At 40.0% G+C, this 17,304-nt stretch overlaps 1 protein-coding gene across 4 annotated transcripts in view; it reads right to left on the minus strand.

The window, feature by feature from the left end:
- LOC307015262 (uridine-cytidine kinase-like 1) overlaps positions 1 to 17,304 on the minus strand; it is a 34,153-nt gene that overhangs the window by 15,443 nt on the left and 1,406 nt on the right. For 2 of the 4 annotated variants that reach the window (XM_079643769.1, XM_079643770.1), the window contains exons 2-8: positions 15,211 to 15,267; positions 14,792 to 15,000; positions 11,314 to 11,420; positions 8,379 to 8,549; positions 4,322 to 4,393; positions 2,058 to 2,247; positions 1,891 to 1,952 (exon numbers count right to left, since the gene is read on the minus strand). In XM_079643769.1, coding sequence (XP_079499895.1) covers positions 1,891 to 1,952; positions 2,058 to 2,247; positions 4,322 to 4,393; positions 8,379 to 8,549; positions 11,314 to 11,420; positions 14,792 to 15,000; positions 15,211 to 15,267 — 868 coding nt within the window. The remainder of the gene's footprint in view (positions 1 to 1,890; positions 1,953 to 2,057; positions 2,248 to 4,321; positions 4,394 to 8,378; positions 8,550 to 11,313; positions 11,421 to 14,791; positions 15,001 to 15,210; positions 15,268 to 17,304) is intronic. The other 2 variants (XM_079643771.1, XM_079643772.1) reach the window with 1 other exon arrangement.

A 17,304-nucleotide genomic window follows, 5' to 3' on the forward strand; every position in this document is an offset into this window, starting at 1 on the left:
CGCATCTTACGGAGGCGGAGCTAAGATGCAAGGAAGGGACGCGAGTGAGGGAAAGGAGGAGTCGAGGAGGGGTACTTTCGTTGACAATTACTAGCTTTTTTATTCTCTTTGATTGATGTTGCTCTCTCCTCCAGCTGTACAGTAACTAGCGTTTGGGATAAGATCTTAAAAAAACATCTGAAACTGTCATTAATATTGTCAACAAAGTACTCCAGTGAGTGACACCATTAACTCGACACAATACCCTATATCAATGCCAGTCAGAGGCTAAAATAAAAAACACATTTTCTTACATATAGCTTCTGGAAACTACTCCTAATCTAATGAGGATGATTCATGTTTTTACATATCCAACTTTCTCCATTGGCGCCGTTTTGTATTGTCACAAATATTGCAAAATTAACTAACGTTGTAATAAGCTTTTCTTGGATTTAGTGGGTTTATGGTCACATTTAGAGATTCGTCCTTCGTCTACTGGTAGGATGTGAGCAAGACATACAACATACCGTAATTTTGGGACTATAAGGCGCACCTGAATATAAGCCGCAGCAGCTAAATTGAATGATGTGTACATATATAAGCCGCACTGGACTATAAGCCGCAGGTGTTTTAATGTTTAATTACCATATGTAAGGGTTCGTGCACAGAGGGGATTGTCGGGAAAGAGATGGCTGTTTGAGGAAGCTCCCATTTATTAACATTTCAACAAACAAGTTGCATATTTGCATAACGTATTCAAGTGTTAGCATTTTGTGCAATAGTAGCTACAGAACATGTGCTGTGTAAACTGTACTGTATCACATAGCGTTTCAGACACACAAACTTTTCAACTTTCAAACTTAAACGGTGCGCTCCCAGCGCACGTACCGGCAGTGATCTACAGCAGTGGTTTTCAACCAGTGGTACGGGGACAAACTGTCTCGCTCTCGTAATGTCTGTCTGTCTTGCTCTCGTTCTGTCTCTCGTAACACTCTCGGTTCCACTTTTACTTTTGCGCGCTACCTGTCTCACTCTTTTCCGGCCTCCAGCTTTTCCTGCTGGAGCCCGCTGCTTAAAGGTGGGGGGCGCGGACCGGCCATAGAGCCCATAGAGTTAAAGGTGGTGGACTGTAACCTGTACAATCCATAGATTTAGGAGGTCCCCTAGTGGCCGCTAGCTGTAAAAATACATAGATTAGCCGCACCGTTATATAAGCCGCAGTGTCGAAAAATTGGAAAAAAGGCGCGGCTTATAGTCCGAAAATTACGGTACATCATGTATTTGCCATTATTATGATTTTCAAACAGTAAAAATTGATTTTCTGATGTATTTTATATCCCTGTATTGGGTGTTCGTATTACTATGACCAGTTTGTAAGGGCAGCACAGTCAAATGATCAGACCCTGAAAGCACCACAGGCCAAGTTCACATCATCTCACGCCTCAATGTGTTTTCCTAACAGCCAGTGATCTTCAGTGGCTGATCTTAGCCAGGACAGCAGGGATTTTACACTTTATATTAATCATTAAACTTCATACTTTTAGAGGAAAAAGCAGCCGATCAAGCTTTAAGTTGTCATGATGCAAACAGCTATCATTACAAAAGCAAATCTAGCAGCCAAACGTGTGGCAGCATTATTAATTTGATAATTCCCTTCATTTTTGAGAATAAATACTTCCCTCATAGCAGCTGTAACTGCAGATTATAGAAAGTAAAAAGTTATGCATGAATCAGCACAACACGCAGTTGAGGCAGCACTTTTGTCCTACAAAGTAAACCTCACCAAGTGAACAAAGGCTGGCAATCTATAGGGGAGGAAATAACCGAGAGAAACCAAATGTTCCGCTGAATCAGGGAAATCCTTTCCCCGGCCCAACAAACAAACAAATAAAAGAGAGAAACGAGTTTTACCTTCTCCAGCTGACTGTGAACGTGCTGAACAATCAGATCCAGAGCTACAAAGTTTTCCCCGCCTGGGAATAAGTTTAAGACACAAAGGAGAAGAATTTACAAGAAAACTAGGTTATAAAGTTTGCAGCAGCAGAAGACTAAATAAATCAAAATGAATGTCCACGGACCTCTGGGCACCACGATGTCCGCAGACTGCACCGTGGGCTCGATGTATTGCTCGAACGCCGGCTTTACGAACTTGTTGTATTGTTTGATGATGCCGCTGATGTCCCGCCCGCGCAGTGAAATGTCCCTCTTCAGCCTCCGTATCAGGCGGATGTCAGAGTCTGTGTCCACAAACACCTTCATGTCCAGCAGCTGGCACAAAGGGAACAAAGACAGTTACGGTAACATGTGATTCGTTTAGTTACATTTCTATACATCCTATCCAAAATTCAATGATTTTAACACATAACAGTAACAAACAAATATGCATCAATGCTTAATGTGTACATTACTTTAGATTGGAACATTTAAGTTTCCCCTTGGTTTGTCAATCAGAGGTTGGTTGCTGCTTGACACACCACAAAAGGTCTCAAATTAAATATTTCACACGTGATACTTCCAACACAATCAGGCAAACATCATATAAAAAGGCATTTGCAACAGTTTATGCAATGGCATCATAAACCAAGCTCAATACAGGTTCAGTTCTCTGTAACAAAACAAAAGCACTTTTTTTTTCATTTTGGTGGTCTAATGCAGTGCTTCTCAAACTTTTTTCAGTAATGTACCCCCTTTGAAACATTTTCTCAGCCAAGTACCCCCTGATCAACACCGAACATTTTTGATCGAAAAAGCCTATAGAGAGGCGAAGTCCCTCCCCTTCCGGTGGGACTCATGGGAGCTTATTTCGGAAAAAGTTTGTATTGAAGTCAATGGAGAGAGAAAGATTATCTTTCCCGTTTGAATTGTGCCACAAATTACACATATGAAAAAGTGACTGTTTGTCGTAAAACTGTTGAAATGTAAGACTATGAAAAATACGCAACTAGAAAGACTACAAATCCCAGAATGTCTTGTTTTGCCAACCACCTGTCAAAAAAATGTCCACTCTAAATAATTGTTGCCGATACAGGTGCTTTAGCTCTGAACCCTAGAATACTAAATATGTGATGTGAACAAATCTATTAAAAAGGAGGGAGGAACAAATGGCTGAGAAACTGTGCAGGCTTCATCTTGAGTTGTCAAAAAAAAACATGCTCTGCTGCACACTGATGGAAACAAGTGGAAAAAACCCTTTTGAGTCGCCTCCAAGATTTGACATGTTTACAGCTGAGATGTAGCGTCGGGGTCAGGACATGTCGAGGAAGTCAACATCGTAAAAACAGAGGAGACATTCGTTATCACCGTCACTTCAAACTGAACCTCGAAACAAATCAATGAAGCGACGTTACACCGGGAGAGGAACAAACAACAAAGAGGCAACATCATCGCTCAACGAAAGAACTGTAGACGACTCCTGGGATAAAAAGGGGTTTGTGGGAGATTTAGAAGGAAGTGTGTAACTCAACAAGCGACATGTTGCTGGGTAAGCGTGACTGTCAGGGGGAAATGATCAAAGGTTAGAGATCAAGACCTCGATAGGAGGTAAGCTGCTCCACACGGACACACACAGCTGCTTTTTGCTATAACATAAGGCAACATGTAGGTTTTAGTGCATGGAAATGGCCGCCAAAGGCTAAAATCCATGGAACCAGATTGAGTTTCTCCCACACACACCTGCAATGGTCTGATAACAACAGATGATATTAAAAGCGAAAGGCAAACCATTAATAGTGTTGTAAATCTGTATGGATATATCTCGTATCACACAATCAAAGCAGAGTGTGTGTGTGGTCAGTGGTGTGTGTGGCTTCTCACCGCACACCTCCTCATTAGCATATCAGATGTGTAGACTATAATTGCCTTCAGTTACAAGAGTACACACACACACACACACAAAGTTATGATCGGGCAGGAACACTGACAGACTGACTGATATTTTAATAAAAAGGTCAATATAATGGCAATATGAAACACGTCGTCACACAGTAAAGAGAGCTGATTTAATGTCCCTGCTCAGAGTCAGAGGACTCCGTTCACTATTAATCAGCCTGCTCCTCTCCGAGCGGACAGATCCATTACTCAGGTCTGGCTCAGGGAAAAGAGTAAACAGGAAAAAAAAAAAAACATCTCTACAAATGTTAGATCTGAATTATCAAACATGTGTCCTGCTTTGAGAAGTACTTTAGTGGTATTTCATGAACTATTACAGTTAGTGCTTTATTCACTGCCTACTGTGTGTTGTTTTAAAAAAAAAAAGGGTGCTTCAAGTGGGATCTTTTAGGAGACTATGAATTAAAACACAATATGGCAAACTTCACGGTAATAAATGAAATGTTATTCTTACCTTCAGCAGCTCCTTGTTGGCAAACGCCAGGATTCCCTCAAAGATGACGACGTTGGCCCCGTACACCGTTTTCTGTTAAAAAGAACAAAATAATTCAACATTTATTAAACTGTAGCTCAGCGGTTCCCAACGTTTTTCAACTTAGGGCCCGCTTAAGAATCAAAAAGTATTTTGTGGCCCACATTCAACCATAAACAATACGGAGGCTAAATAACGTTCCGATTGGTCGATTCAGAACATGTGACACGTTGTATATCCAGAACAACAGACCGCTGTCAAGGACTGTAATGACCGTTGCTAAGGAGGATCAAGAAGGAGAAACCAAAAGAGATTCAAATAAAAAATCTTAACAATGAAAATGTTTCTTGGTGGTATTTGGTCGTCAACCTATTTTTGTTTGTGAAATGTTGAAGTGATCCTACTGACTGTATCTTTATTTCTTCTGTTGTTGTTTGAGATGGGAATGTCATCTCCTATATGTTATTGTTATGTCCATGTTTGTGTCTTTAGCATGGCGGCCCACTTGCAATGGCTTCGCGGACCACTAGGGGGCCGCGGCCCACAGGTTGGAAACCGCTGCTCTAGTCTAGCACAACAAAATAATCCCACGCCCTTCAGTCGAGTTAGTTAAAAGTGTTCTTGATGTGGTGTGATTCGTTTTATGCTTAGGTATGAGACTGTATTCTTATGTTATTGTTGTTTATGTTACCTTTGCCCTTTTGTTAGTGCCTATTATTTTTACATTTACAGTGGTTGCTGCAATCATCCCTCCTGTGCAGTGCAGGCTCGAAAAGGTTGCTTTCTAATTTCATTATAAAAGAACTACGGTCCAGCGCCCAAGCCAAATTGCTTTTTCTCAAACAAAACAAAGCCAATAGAAAAGTTGTAGGCGGACATATCAAGTGTTTATCTTCCAAGGATATAGGTGTGAAAGTCCGTTTTAAAATAAAGTGTATCACACCATGCAACACACCCACTAAGGGGCATTAAAGGACACGTAATGGTACAAAATCCTGCCCAAAATTATCTTATAGTTAGTGTGTGTGTGTGTGTGTGTGTGTGTGTGTGTGTGTGTGTGTGTGTGTGTGTGTGTGTGTGTGTGTGTGTGTGTGTGTGTGTGTGTGTGTGTGTGTGTGTGTGTGTGTGTGTGTGTGTGTGTGTGTGTGTGTGTGTGTGTGTGTGTGACAGAGGGATTAATCACAGTCTCAATCAAAGGCAAAATGGTGCAGAGTATGTCACAATCCTATTAACTTCCTTTGCCCGGCTTCATGCTAAAGTCAATGGGCCGGACACTTCCGTATTGATTGTGTTGGAAAGAGGGGGGGGGGGGGGTTGAGGTCGTGTGAGAAAAGCAGAAAGTAAATTCTAGAGAAACAGATAAGTGTTTATCGATTTGTTCATTTCCCTGTTGTTAGCCAAGAGATGATTTAGAGCAGTGGTTCTCAACTGGTCACGCCTCGGGACCCACTTTTTACTTTGTCCATAAATCGCCACCCGCAATTTGAACGAAAATCGTGCTGCAATATATATACGCTTTTTAGCATACCTTATTAATTAAAGTGAAGTGCACATATCCCTTCCCTTCACAGAACTAAAGAATGCTTTTAAATAAGGTTTAATGAGATGATGGAATCAAAGCTGAACTGTATAACATAAAAAGGCACAAAAAGAGATTTTTGGAAATACTATCAAACTACGCATTCTGGTACTGAGAAGAAAATAAATAAATCTATTGCTACCCGACATATTAATAATATGTGATGCCATTGTTTGTTACACACACACACACACACACACACACACACACACACACGTTAGAGGAGAATTCCCACGGTGGTGTCGTGCCTTTCAGCCATGAAATTACATTTACACAGCAATAGAGAGGAGATGTCACAGAGTGATTCCTCACAAAGTTTCAGGGAGGAAGGGGGGGGGGGGGGGGGGGGGGGGTGTTAATGTCCTGAACACTAAATCTTTAATAATTAGCTCATTAGCAAGGATCCCGATTGGCAACAGATCAAACCACTAATTCACCCCCAGTGGTTTGTTAGTGCATGGTAATTATATCGATAACACTTTATATTTAAAAAAAAAGGTACACTTATTCACCATCAACTAGTTGTCCATTTACATATTAGAGACAAACTACTAGCTTATTGGTTATGAACAAGACTTCACTTTAAAATAGGGAACATATTCTTAGTTAGGAAATACCTAATTTTGACAATTAACACTTGTAGTTTCATGTTTTCATCAGAATAGACCATATGTGTTAATGTTATGAGAGAATGCATATTAAAACCAAAACTCATGTACATCAACTTCCTTACTTGCAATAAATAAGCACTAATTAGAGGGTTATTGAGGAAAAACTCTCAGCTAATGGCTTGTCACTTGTAGAATATGGTCATGTAGATTAAGGCATTAATAAGTGTTTTATAATGACTACTAAAGAGCCAATAAACTGCTAATACACATGTTAATTAACAACTTGATGGTGAATATGTGTACCTTAATATAAAGTGTTACCATTATATACTAAAAGAAGTCAGTCTGGTTTGGTGCTTTTATTTTGTTGGAGACAGATTTCCATTTTAAACTGAAAGGTACGACCATTGAAAAATACATCATATCGATCATGGTGTGTTTTTTAAAAAGGGATCTGTACCAAACAAATATGTGTTTGTTTACGTGAAACGTGTGGTTTCGTGCTTTTATTTTAATGAAGACAGATCTACAAACTGAAAATGGGAGTTTGCAGTTCTTTAACTACGATGAAAGTATCAGTAACATTTCATCACAACAGATCAAACAGAAAGAAGTTCAAATGCCTTGTTAAGTACTCTGTGTATTTGACTGCAAATACATATTTATTTGTTTGTTATAAAGTCTTTGTTCCTTTGAATATAGTCAGATCAGTTTGATTTCAAAACCATCATCCGGGAAAAATCCTTTTTGTCTCCCAATGTAAAGATTATTTTTAAACTGAACCAAAAGCAACACATCTCAAATGGAGCCCTAAAGTAAAAATCAGGGTTCCTGCAGGTTTCACCAACTCAAATGTAAGACTTTTTAAGACCTTTTTGAAACCACTTTGAATAGAATTTAAGCCCTAATTCACGGCAAGAAAGTATGAAGGAAAATTGCTATGAAAGAAGAAATACATCCCATAATTACTTACAAAGTAAATGTATTCATGTTCAACATAAGAACAATGACTGAACATAACAGTACACATAACTGTGTTAGCGTGTTAGACAAAAAGTGTGTGTGTGTGTGTGTGTGTGTGTGTGTGTGTGTGTGTGTGTGTGTGTGTGTGTGTGTGTGTGTGTGTGTGTGTGTGTGTGTGTGTGTGTGTGTGTGTGTGTGTGTGTGTGTCAAGAGCTATATTCAGTGCACTGCTGCCTTCGACCCAAGCCCTAAATTCGATGTTTTCCAACGAAATATGGTTGAACTTAAACTTCCCCATATTTATTTGTAAGTAGATTCGAAGATACCCGAGTTTCTGACTGCCGCTAGCTAGGGATGCCAGAAACTGACCGTGATCAAATTCGAAAATCGGACAGTCCTGGCGAATATTAATCTATTATTCGCGACCCCAGCCAGGAAAAAAAAGAAAAACATAAATAATAATAAAAAATATATATAAATCAAATTTTAAAAATAATTTTAGATTATGGAGACTGTAACGAATATTCGAAAAATCGAATAATCGCTGGCATCCTTACCGCTAGCTGAAGCTTGGTTGCTAGGTTACTAGCTGGGTGTTCTCCGATAAAGGGCCGGGGGAAACAAAGTTAGTGATTACTGGTTCCATGTTGATTTATTTCAATACAAATTGTTGGGGGGAACTGAAAGGCTATTACCGTACTGGTTACTTTGCAGCCCGGACATTTCCCCCAAAACACATTTAGACGCGATCGCTACACAGAAGTACCTTTCAAATCCCATCATTTTTAAGACCTTCTAAATCATATTTAAGACCTTTCTTATTTTTTTTTATCATATTTAAGACTTTAAGACCCCGCGGGAACCCTGAACAAAGTACGTTTCCTACCCATTCTTTGCGCCTGCCGTGAGACGTGAAGTCGTACACGGGCACTTTGATGCTCTTTCCTTTCTTCAGCTTCCTCAGGACGGTGACCAGCAGCTCGAAGTCGAACGCGTCGGGGTGATCGAAGTTATACTCGTTCTTAGCCGCGAGCTCCTGCTCCTCTTTGTTCAACACCTGACACACAAACAAAAGAAACAAGTTAAGCATGCAACGATCGGGACGAGAGATATGAACCTTTTTATTTGATTGTATATATAGTGTAAGGTTGCTGGTCAATGGGCTGCAATTCAAATGGCATTAACTGCACTTTAGATAATAAAACCAAAGCATCTCACGGAGGATTTTACATTTAGGAAGCAAATGCTGATGTTTAGATATTATTTTCTTATCGTGAGAACATTACAACTCTTGACTAATTTTCTGCCAGGATAGATTTCATTAAAAAACCTTAGCAAATAGCAGACGTTCAGTTAAATAAACACAATAAATATCAGAGAATCCAGGTCATACTGTCTCAAGTCTGCCTCTGAGCTTAGACAATACAACGTTTTTAAATGTTTATTAAATCAAACACTTTCCTGTTTTGTAATAACATTATTAATAAAGTGTTCGCTGGGAAATCAAAGCAGTCGTATTTTGTGATGTTTAAGACATTTGACATTTCCAGAATGGGCTAAAAAATGTTTTGCTAAATGTCCTCTCCACTCTCCCTCTATCTGTATCTGTCCCATTGTTTTTCAGCCATTGCATCAATTCAATGAAAGTATCTTCAAAAGAAAGAAATGTGTATCTGTTCGTCTGCTAAATTAAATTCAATGAAGGCGTAATGGACCAGAACACGGGGTACTTCCTTCTGAATGAAGTGCAGCACCTCCACCTGCTTTAATTCAATATATATCTTTATAGTATTGCATTTTAAACATATACACAATGCATTTGCCCGTCTTTACTAGAACGCAACAGTTCTCTATTATTTGTAATTAAAGGGACATGTATCATTGACATACAGTAATTATCCTCTATTAAAGGTCCCATGTCATGCTTTTCCGGTTATTACCCGTCCCCTTGTGTGTTATGAAGGTTTTTCTGCATGTAAACGGTCTGCAGAGTCAAAACCCTTAAAGTACACTCTGTAGGGAGTAAAACTCTAACACAGAAAAGACCTCCCCAAAACGCCTCGTTGGCGAAACGTCATCATGACGTGCTTACGAAAGCACGTACCCGGAACTAAATGGGCCAATCCGTGGAGCCGTTACGTTAAGCCCCCGCTGATTGGTCCAAATTGACCAATCCACGGACTTCCTCACACACACACTCAGTGCAGGCAGCTCTGCTGATCTCTCCTCCCTGGCTGCAGGCTGATAACAGACAGTTGGGATCGCGGTGAGATTCTCTCTGCAGACCCATTCTCACAGCGTTTATCAACCTTTCTCTTACTCAATATCAAGCCACACTTATTGTTTTTATTTCGGCTGTGACTTTGTGTGTGCTCAGGGTGAGTTTGGCTGTGTTTGGCTGTGTATCGCTAAACAAGGATATCACGGGGGGGGGGAGCTGCAGCGAGCCGTTTAGTGGAGAAAGTGAATACTGCTGAATACACATACTTTACAGAGATGCTGTATGAGAAACCAATGTGAGTTTGGAAAATTGCACAGTATATTTCTATTTTAGTAGACCTCAACAATGGAATTATGATCAGTGCAAGTGGCCATGACACCTCTCCTTTTTTTAAGAATAAAACTCACTAATGTTTAATTGATTACAACAACTAGGTCTAATATATATAGAGACATGCAGACACAATGGGCTCTGTAGGAGTATGCGAGTACAGAAACAATCGACATCTGTTCTAAGAGGAAACGGGGGAGGGGGTGTAATTGATATAAATTGATATTGGGTTCAATCAGTTATCGGTCATTTACTTATTACGCTGAAATCATCACTAAGGACCGATGACGAGTTTGATTTTTCATTTGTTATTATTGAATGTTCCCTGACAGGCTGTTGTTTTCAAATCAAAGCTAGTTAATTGTTGTGTAAGCTTCAAAATGCTGAGCAAGTTATCTGAACTGTATTGATTCTATAATTGAATGTTAAAACACTTTTAATCAAAGCTCTTATTTCTGCTTTTAATCACAGTAATCACGTTCACAGGGTTTTCATTGTGTTGCACTGTGGGAGGAGCCTGGGACCGAAGAGGTTCATTGTCATAACTACACTGTAGCCATGTACACATGACAATAGAGCGGTGCAGGGATGACGTATTTACCCTAAGCTGCGCATGGGTTCCCTCGACAAAAAAGCAATGGGATTTCTCCATAGGATTCTGGAAAATAGCTTTTGTTTTGTTCAGCCGGATAATCTCCACATGTCTACCCTACTTTTATAATTTTCTAATCATAAATCTAGTCGCCAGAAGCAAAATGCTAACGCTATGCTATAAACGAATAACAGCCGAGTTCAGCAGCACGACTTCAACGCCACGGCAACTTAAGATCCATATTCAAACACACAGATTCTAAATGGTTCAAGTTGAAGCGTTTGTTTGAACAGTCTGCAGGAGGCAGGGACTTGCTTTCAAGCAGAACAGAAACTAACTTAGAGGAGTGTTTACGTGTTCGGTGTAATGACGTACAACGACCTCCACGACTTCTGTAGTCCTATTCAGCCACTTGGTAACAACCATCGTTTTTCAGACACGTCAACTCTTCAGAAATCACCAGTGGGGTCACTGCTGATGGAATTAATGTCCTAGAACAAAACGTGATCCGTCTCTTCAATGTGTCTCAACCACAGACCTGATTTCCAGATATTTTCCTAAACCCTACGGAGAGATCCCATTGGCTCTGAGACGAGGGAACAGGAAGTGGTGAAATGCGAGTCCGGGTTTTAGGACTCGTCACTGCACCACTCTATAAAAGCCTTGAATCTTCTATACCTTGTAGAAAGAGTCCATGGAGAGCAGGACCACCCAGGGGACATCCAGCGCTTCGATGATCTTATTGGCTACCGTGGTTTTACCCGAAGCACTTCCTCCACACAGGCCTGCAGCAAGGAAACACAAAGAACAACAACACTGGGTCAGAGTTTCATATATTTAAGAATGGAAACCACATTTGATCATACTATAGGAGCAAAAGGCTTGTCCAAGTCTCCTATTTAAAACAAAAGCACAAATAGCTTACCCTTTAATTCAGTAATCCAGGAGGAAAGAAAACACTTAGTTCAAGATTCTCAATTGTGAGGATTACCGTTTTTTTTAAACATATTTAATCTTTAACAGAATATGCTTGAGCTTGGACAGTTTGACAAACACGTAATCACTTAGGCAGATTAACTGATTTTAATATACTTATCGACAAATCCTAAAAGCACGAGGCAATGCAAGTCAATACAGTATGTTTGGCACCTTTTAACAACAACAAGGCAATTCAAAGTACTTTCCGTAAGATAAGCAGTAACCAAAGAAGCAGAAGGTATATCAAAAAGACATAAATAGGATTTTGAATAAGAGTAAAATAACCTCTTTGACAGTAAGAAAAAAATGGCAAGGTAAATCTTCTTTGTCCTGCAGTAAGAACCTTGAACAAGTAAACTGCTGGCACCGGAACCACCGATGTAAAAAAAACTAAAAAGTTGAGTCTGGAGCTGGTTTCACCTCAAACGACCTCCTGGGTTGAAGACCGCAACATTCATCCTTCAGAACAACGGTCCTGGGAGCCGGGCCAGAGCAAAACTGGATCCATTTCCTGCCAACGTGGTGTGTTTGTTTGTTGGGGGGGGGGGTGTGTGTGTGTGTGTGTGTGTGTGTGTGTGTGTGAGGGCGAGAGAGAGAGATGTACATATGGCATCACATTTGGGATTTTCATGTGTTTGTTTTTTGTGGTGTGTGTGTTTGCCTGTGTGTGTGTGTGTGTGTGTGTGTGTGTGTGTGTGTGTGTGTGTGTGTGTGTGTGTGTGTGTGTGGGCGGAGCTACTTCTAAAAAGGTATAAATAACTCTCGGTGAAGTGTGGGAATGTTTTTTTTGCTCATATAAGACTCATCGAGGTCCAAACTGCTGACTGGGAAACGGAGTAAAGTAAATCACTGCAGTGCTCCTTATTTCTACGTACGAATAGAGCCTCGGACGGGTTGTAGAAATACTGGCGCTAACTTGAAAAAGTTATACTAGTTACTGTGTTTCTATTGATTCAGCATAAGTGACCAATTGTAAGTAAGTAAAATGTATTTATAAAAGCGCTTTTCACAAGAGTCACAAAGTGCTTGACACAGCATTAAAACATTATACGAATAAAGAAAGTGCTAAAAACACAATAAACAATAAAAATAAAAACATACATGTTGTGTCAACAAGCAGTGAGGCCAGGACTGTTAACACTAGAACCGCCAGAGGTCGCTGTATACCTAAAACCGCCAACGGGTAAAATGTACCCGCTATAGATTTTCAAGGTACAATGTTATTTTATTTATCATACAGAACAGTGAGTTTTGATCGCACAGGGATGAAACTTATACCAATAGAATCTGTGGACTCTCAGCTTTTCATATGATATAGGTTGTGCAGATAGCATGAAGTTTAAAATATCGCTAAGAGTGCTGATTTAAACGCCTGGTGTTAGACTTGTGTTTTGTTTAGGTACAAATCTCTCTATCGATATGTCTGTAATGTTCTGTTCTATGAACATATAATTGTCTCCATAAATAGACGACACGGACTACTTCTCTCATTCCGAGTGTCCATCTTTCTTCAACCGGCACTTAACCTGCACACATGCATTACGTCCTCAACGTGAGCTCAGTCATCCAAGATCTTGTATTCTCCAAGATGTTACACTATCTATAACTATCTATCTGTCTCTCTATCCATCTATCAATATATCTATCCATCTATCTATCTCTCTCAATCTATCTCTCTATCTATAAGGAACCGCAGTAGACAAAAGGCGTTGCTATAGCAACACGTCATGTTTACGCTGCATTTTCTATGAGGTAAATATTACCCGCTGGCGGATATGGGTATAAATGCAATTTTTTGGGGCGATTTTTTCAATTTGACTTCATATTGACAATTGTTAACAACAGAGGGTGCTACATAACACACTTTCAGGAAAAGTCACGGACTGGCAGACTTTAATATGTTATTGAAGAAAAGTTACATACAATCAAAAAACCGCTGCGGGTAAAATGTACCCGTTGGCGGTTCTAGTATTAAAGCAGATAAAACTGTCTTTTCTATAAGCAAAGTAGAAAGAAAGTAGCCGTAACAAACCCTCTGATGGTAGCAGTATCATTTTGAGATATAGAAAGGTCACACGGCAACCTGACAGAACTAGAATCATTGAAACCTATTTCTTTTCCTCTCCGTCTCCCATTAACCTTTAAAGAGAGTTGTTTTTCCCCTCCTTGCTCCGTCAGTTCCCTCCGCTCCAGCCTGGCCCTTTTAACCGGAGCCGTATCGACTAACGTGCAGCCGAGTGAGAAATGGTACCCAGTCACAGCGTCCTATTGACAATAGCAGACTAAGTACTAAAGATAACGTCTAAGAAAAACACATTTTGATGATTAACCGAATCAAGGGTCAGATGTTCACATACAAACAGCTATGCACTCTCCGACTCCTCTTATCGTATAGCATGCAAAACATGTCTTCAATAAATATCATTTTACATTCTGTTCTTGGTTACCTTGTTCTTTCTTTACATGTATACAGTTTACTTCATCTGCATCACTTGCTCTATTTTATTCTAATCCGTTTCTTCTTGCACAATTGTATTGTTTTAGGGTCTTATATATTATGTTGCATTATTGTAGGAGCCTGGGACTTCACATTTTCCTGGCCATGTGTTCTTTGTAGCAACTAGGGGTGGGAATCAGCAGGCTCCCCACAATACGATACTATCGCGATACCTAAGCCACGATACCATAGTATTGCGATTCTACGATATGCTAAGTATTGCGATACGATATATTGCAAATCACATGGGTCATATCCATGTCCGTCTTCCCCTCCTGGTTACAAAATGTATTTGCTATATGAATAGCTTATGTAAATAACCCAATTGGTGTTATTTGAACCTGAAAAGGAGATGGCATTGTTTTTGTTACTTTCATTGCTTGTATACATGTCTTAACGTAACTTGCTGTTTTATATACGACCGTTTTTCGGAGGGATATGCTAAACTTTATATAAAAAAAAAAAGTTTATATAATAAAATATCGATACTTGGCATCCGTGAATCGATACAATATCGCCACGCAAAGTATCGCCATACTATGCTGTATCGATTATTTCCCCCACCCCTAGTAGCCACTGTGCATATTGCAATAAAGCCTTTGAATCTTGTATCTGGTACCATAGCAACAACGCTGAATCAACACTAAAACAGGTGCATTTATCAGTTGCTGGATCTCTCACCAATAACAAAGGCCTCCTTGAAGGTGGTCCCGGTGACGTTGTACCACGGGGGTCTGCCGGCAGTGTAGATGGTGCGTTTGTTCGTCCTCAGCAGCGGAGGCTCCGATTTGGACTGGCTGGTGGTCCGTTTCCGTGGTGACAGAGACGGGGTCAAAGGGCAGCGGGGGGCACAGTTCGGGAGGCCGTCCAGGGAATCATCTCCACTCCCACTGGAGGGGAAGAGAGCAGAACATCGACATATTTTCTGTTCAGATGAATGGTCTTTAGTTGAGATACGATAACACTTTAATGGTCAGATCAAGTCTTTTAGCGTGCATTTGATCTGGGTAGGATTGTATTTACTGAGGATTGACTGGAGCTCCATTTCTAAGCACAATAACAGTGTCTGCTTTACTGCAGGATATTCTTAGATCAAATACCTGTGATTTGTCAAGTTTCCAAAAGGCAGGGCGTTATTTGAGGGACCAGACTGGGCACTACAAATCAATAAAAATCATAATCATGGTTAATATAGTGGGAGCCAAAATAATGACAGATTTCATACAAGATTCGCAACACAATATCACATGTTTAGGTACAGTATATAGTTTAGGGCTGCAACCATACTATTACATCTTAATTAAAGATTAATCAGACAAATATTTTCTTGATTCATCGATCAGGAAGTTTGTCAGAAAAGCCAAATAGGTTTATATGATATAAAACTAAAAATGAATAGTCTCACATTTGAGTTTTAGTTACATATTTGATTTCAAAAAAATGATTTGATGTTGAATTGAAGAGTATTTGATACCTTGGTCGTGACTATCAGGGATCAAAATAAATAATAAAAGCATTTTCTGAAGACTTGAGTGTCAAATGCACTTCTGATGTAGACTCATTTCCTGTATGTTAACTTTTAAAAAAAAAAATTATTAGTATATGTTGCCATCAGAAATGCCATTTAAGCTCATAGCTGGCCCCGTGCTGCTGCTCAAATACAGGCAATTAGGTTGTGTTGTAGTATCTGCAGGCTCCACAAAGCTAAGTAAGTCAAGGTGAGCTTCTTTCTGATCACGCATAGCTACTCAAAGAAACTATAAGCGGGCAGAAAATGGCTCCATCAGGACCTCTGACTCTTTGGCCCAAATGGGATCATTTAAAGCCGTTACTTAAGATGTTTGTGGAGCTGCAGCTGCTGCTCTGTCCTGCAGAGAGACGAGAGGGAGTCTGTGATCTGCAGTGACTCTCTCTGAACTCTCTCTCCACAAGGAGGTCTGCTGTCGGTGTGGTTGAGGGGGAGGAAGGGGGAACTTGCCAACTCTCCCCAGGAAAAAACACCGCTGCCTGGACTCAGCATGGCACAGGGGGACGGGGGGGCCAGCGTTCACATGAGTAAAGCTGTCATCACTTGGCTGGGACATTTTGTGACTTCTTTGTGTGCACTGTGATTATATCAGGTCAAAATAAATGTCGAAATCTGGCGGTGCATTGTTTCCTTGCTTATCCTAAACATGTTGAATGTAAAAACAGCACAGTCTGCAGGCCAAGACTAGAGGTGCTTTAGTGAGCATGACATCTACAGAGGGGCTTTCAGCAACAGTTTGAAATACTTCCCTAGCAGCATCTTGTAGTATTTAATAAAAGACTAACCCAAACTGAACCCAAACTAACTTCTCCCATTGTGGTGTAAGTGGAAAAGTGTCTGAAAAAGGAATGTACTTTAATATAAGCTTCTCTCAAACTTATTTGTGTAATTTCTTGAAGTAATAACTATCCAAATGTCTGCTTATCTGATGAATAAAGTTGGTTTTCAATACGTAAGATGCGTAATGTTCTTTCACATTTAAAAACTGCTGCTGCTATTTAATTGTTGTAATGTTCAATGTGGGTGTTTCTATGAAGCATTAGATTTTTTCCATTAAAAAGGTGGTCTTGTGTTACTTTTATGAAGACAATGGAGAAAGCCTTATAGAGCTTGCTGCCACAATTCTGACAGGCCAATTAAAATCTACTTAACTGCATAAGATAAGGATTAATGCTTCAAAAGCTTACATTTGTATTAGGCCCCGTCCAAACGGAGACGAAAATGAACCGATGTCGATATCAAAAGAGTCTTCCGTCCACACGGAATCGGCTCAAGAAACGTGTCCGTTCACATGAGACCGCTCGGCCCGCTGTAGTACATATGCCAGGCCTGTAAGTGGCGCTGTACTTCCGCCACAAAATACACCAAAAGCAGCGACGAAGCCCCCCCGAGAAACGCATCAGCAATGACCAGCGTGACTCGGGGGTGAGCAGGAGAGGTGTGGCTATGATCGTTTAGGGCGTACACTAGGGCTGCTCAATTAAATCGTATTTTAATCGCAATTAAGATGTTGGCTTGCAACGATTATGAAAACAATGTAATCGAAATAAAACAATTATTTTATATTGGTTTTTCAGTTGAATTATACTTAAAGTTCAGGGTAATCAACTGTTAACAACATACTGTTAACATTTTTTTTTTTCAAGAAATGGATGTTTTCAAAGTA

The sequence above is a fragment of the Notothenia rossii genome (genome assembly GCF_949606895.1).
Source record: "Notothenia rossii genome assembly, chromosome: 8".
NCBI lineage: Eukaryota > Metazoa > Chordata > Actinopteri > Perciformes > Nototheniidae > Notothenia > Notothenia rossii.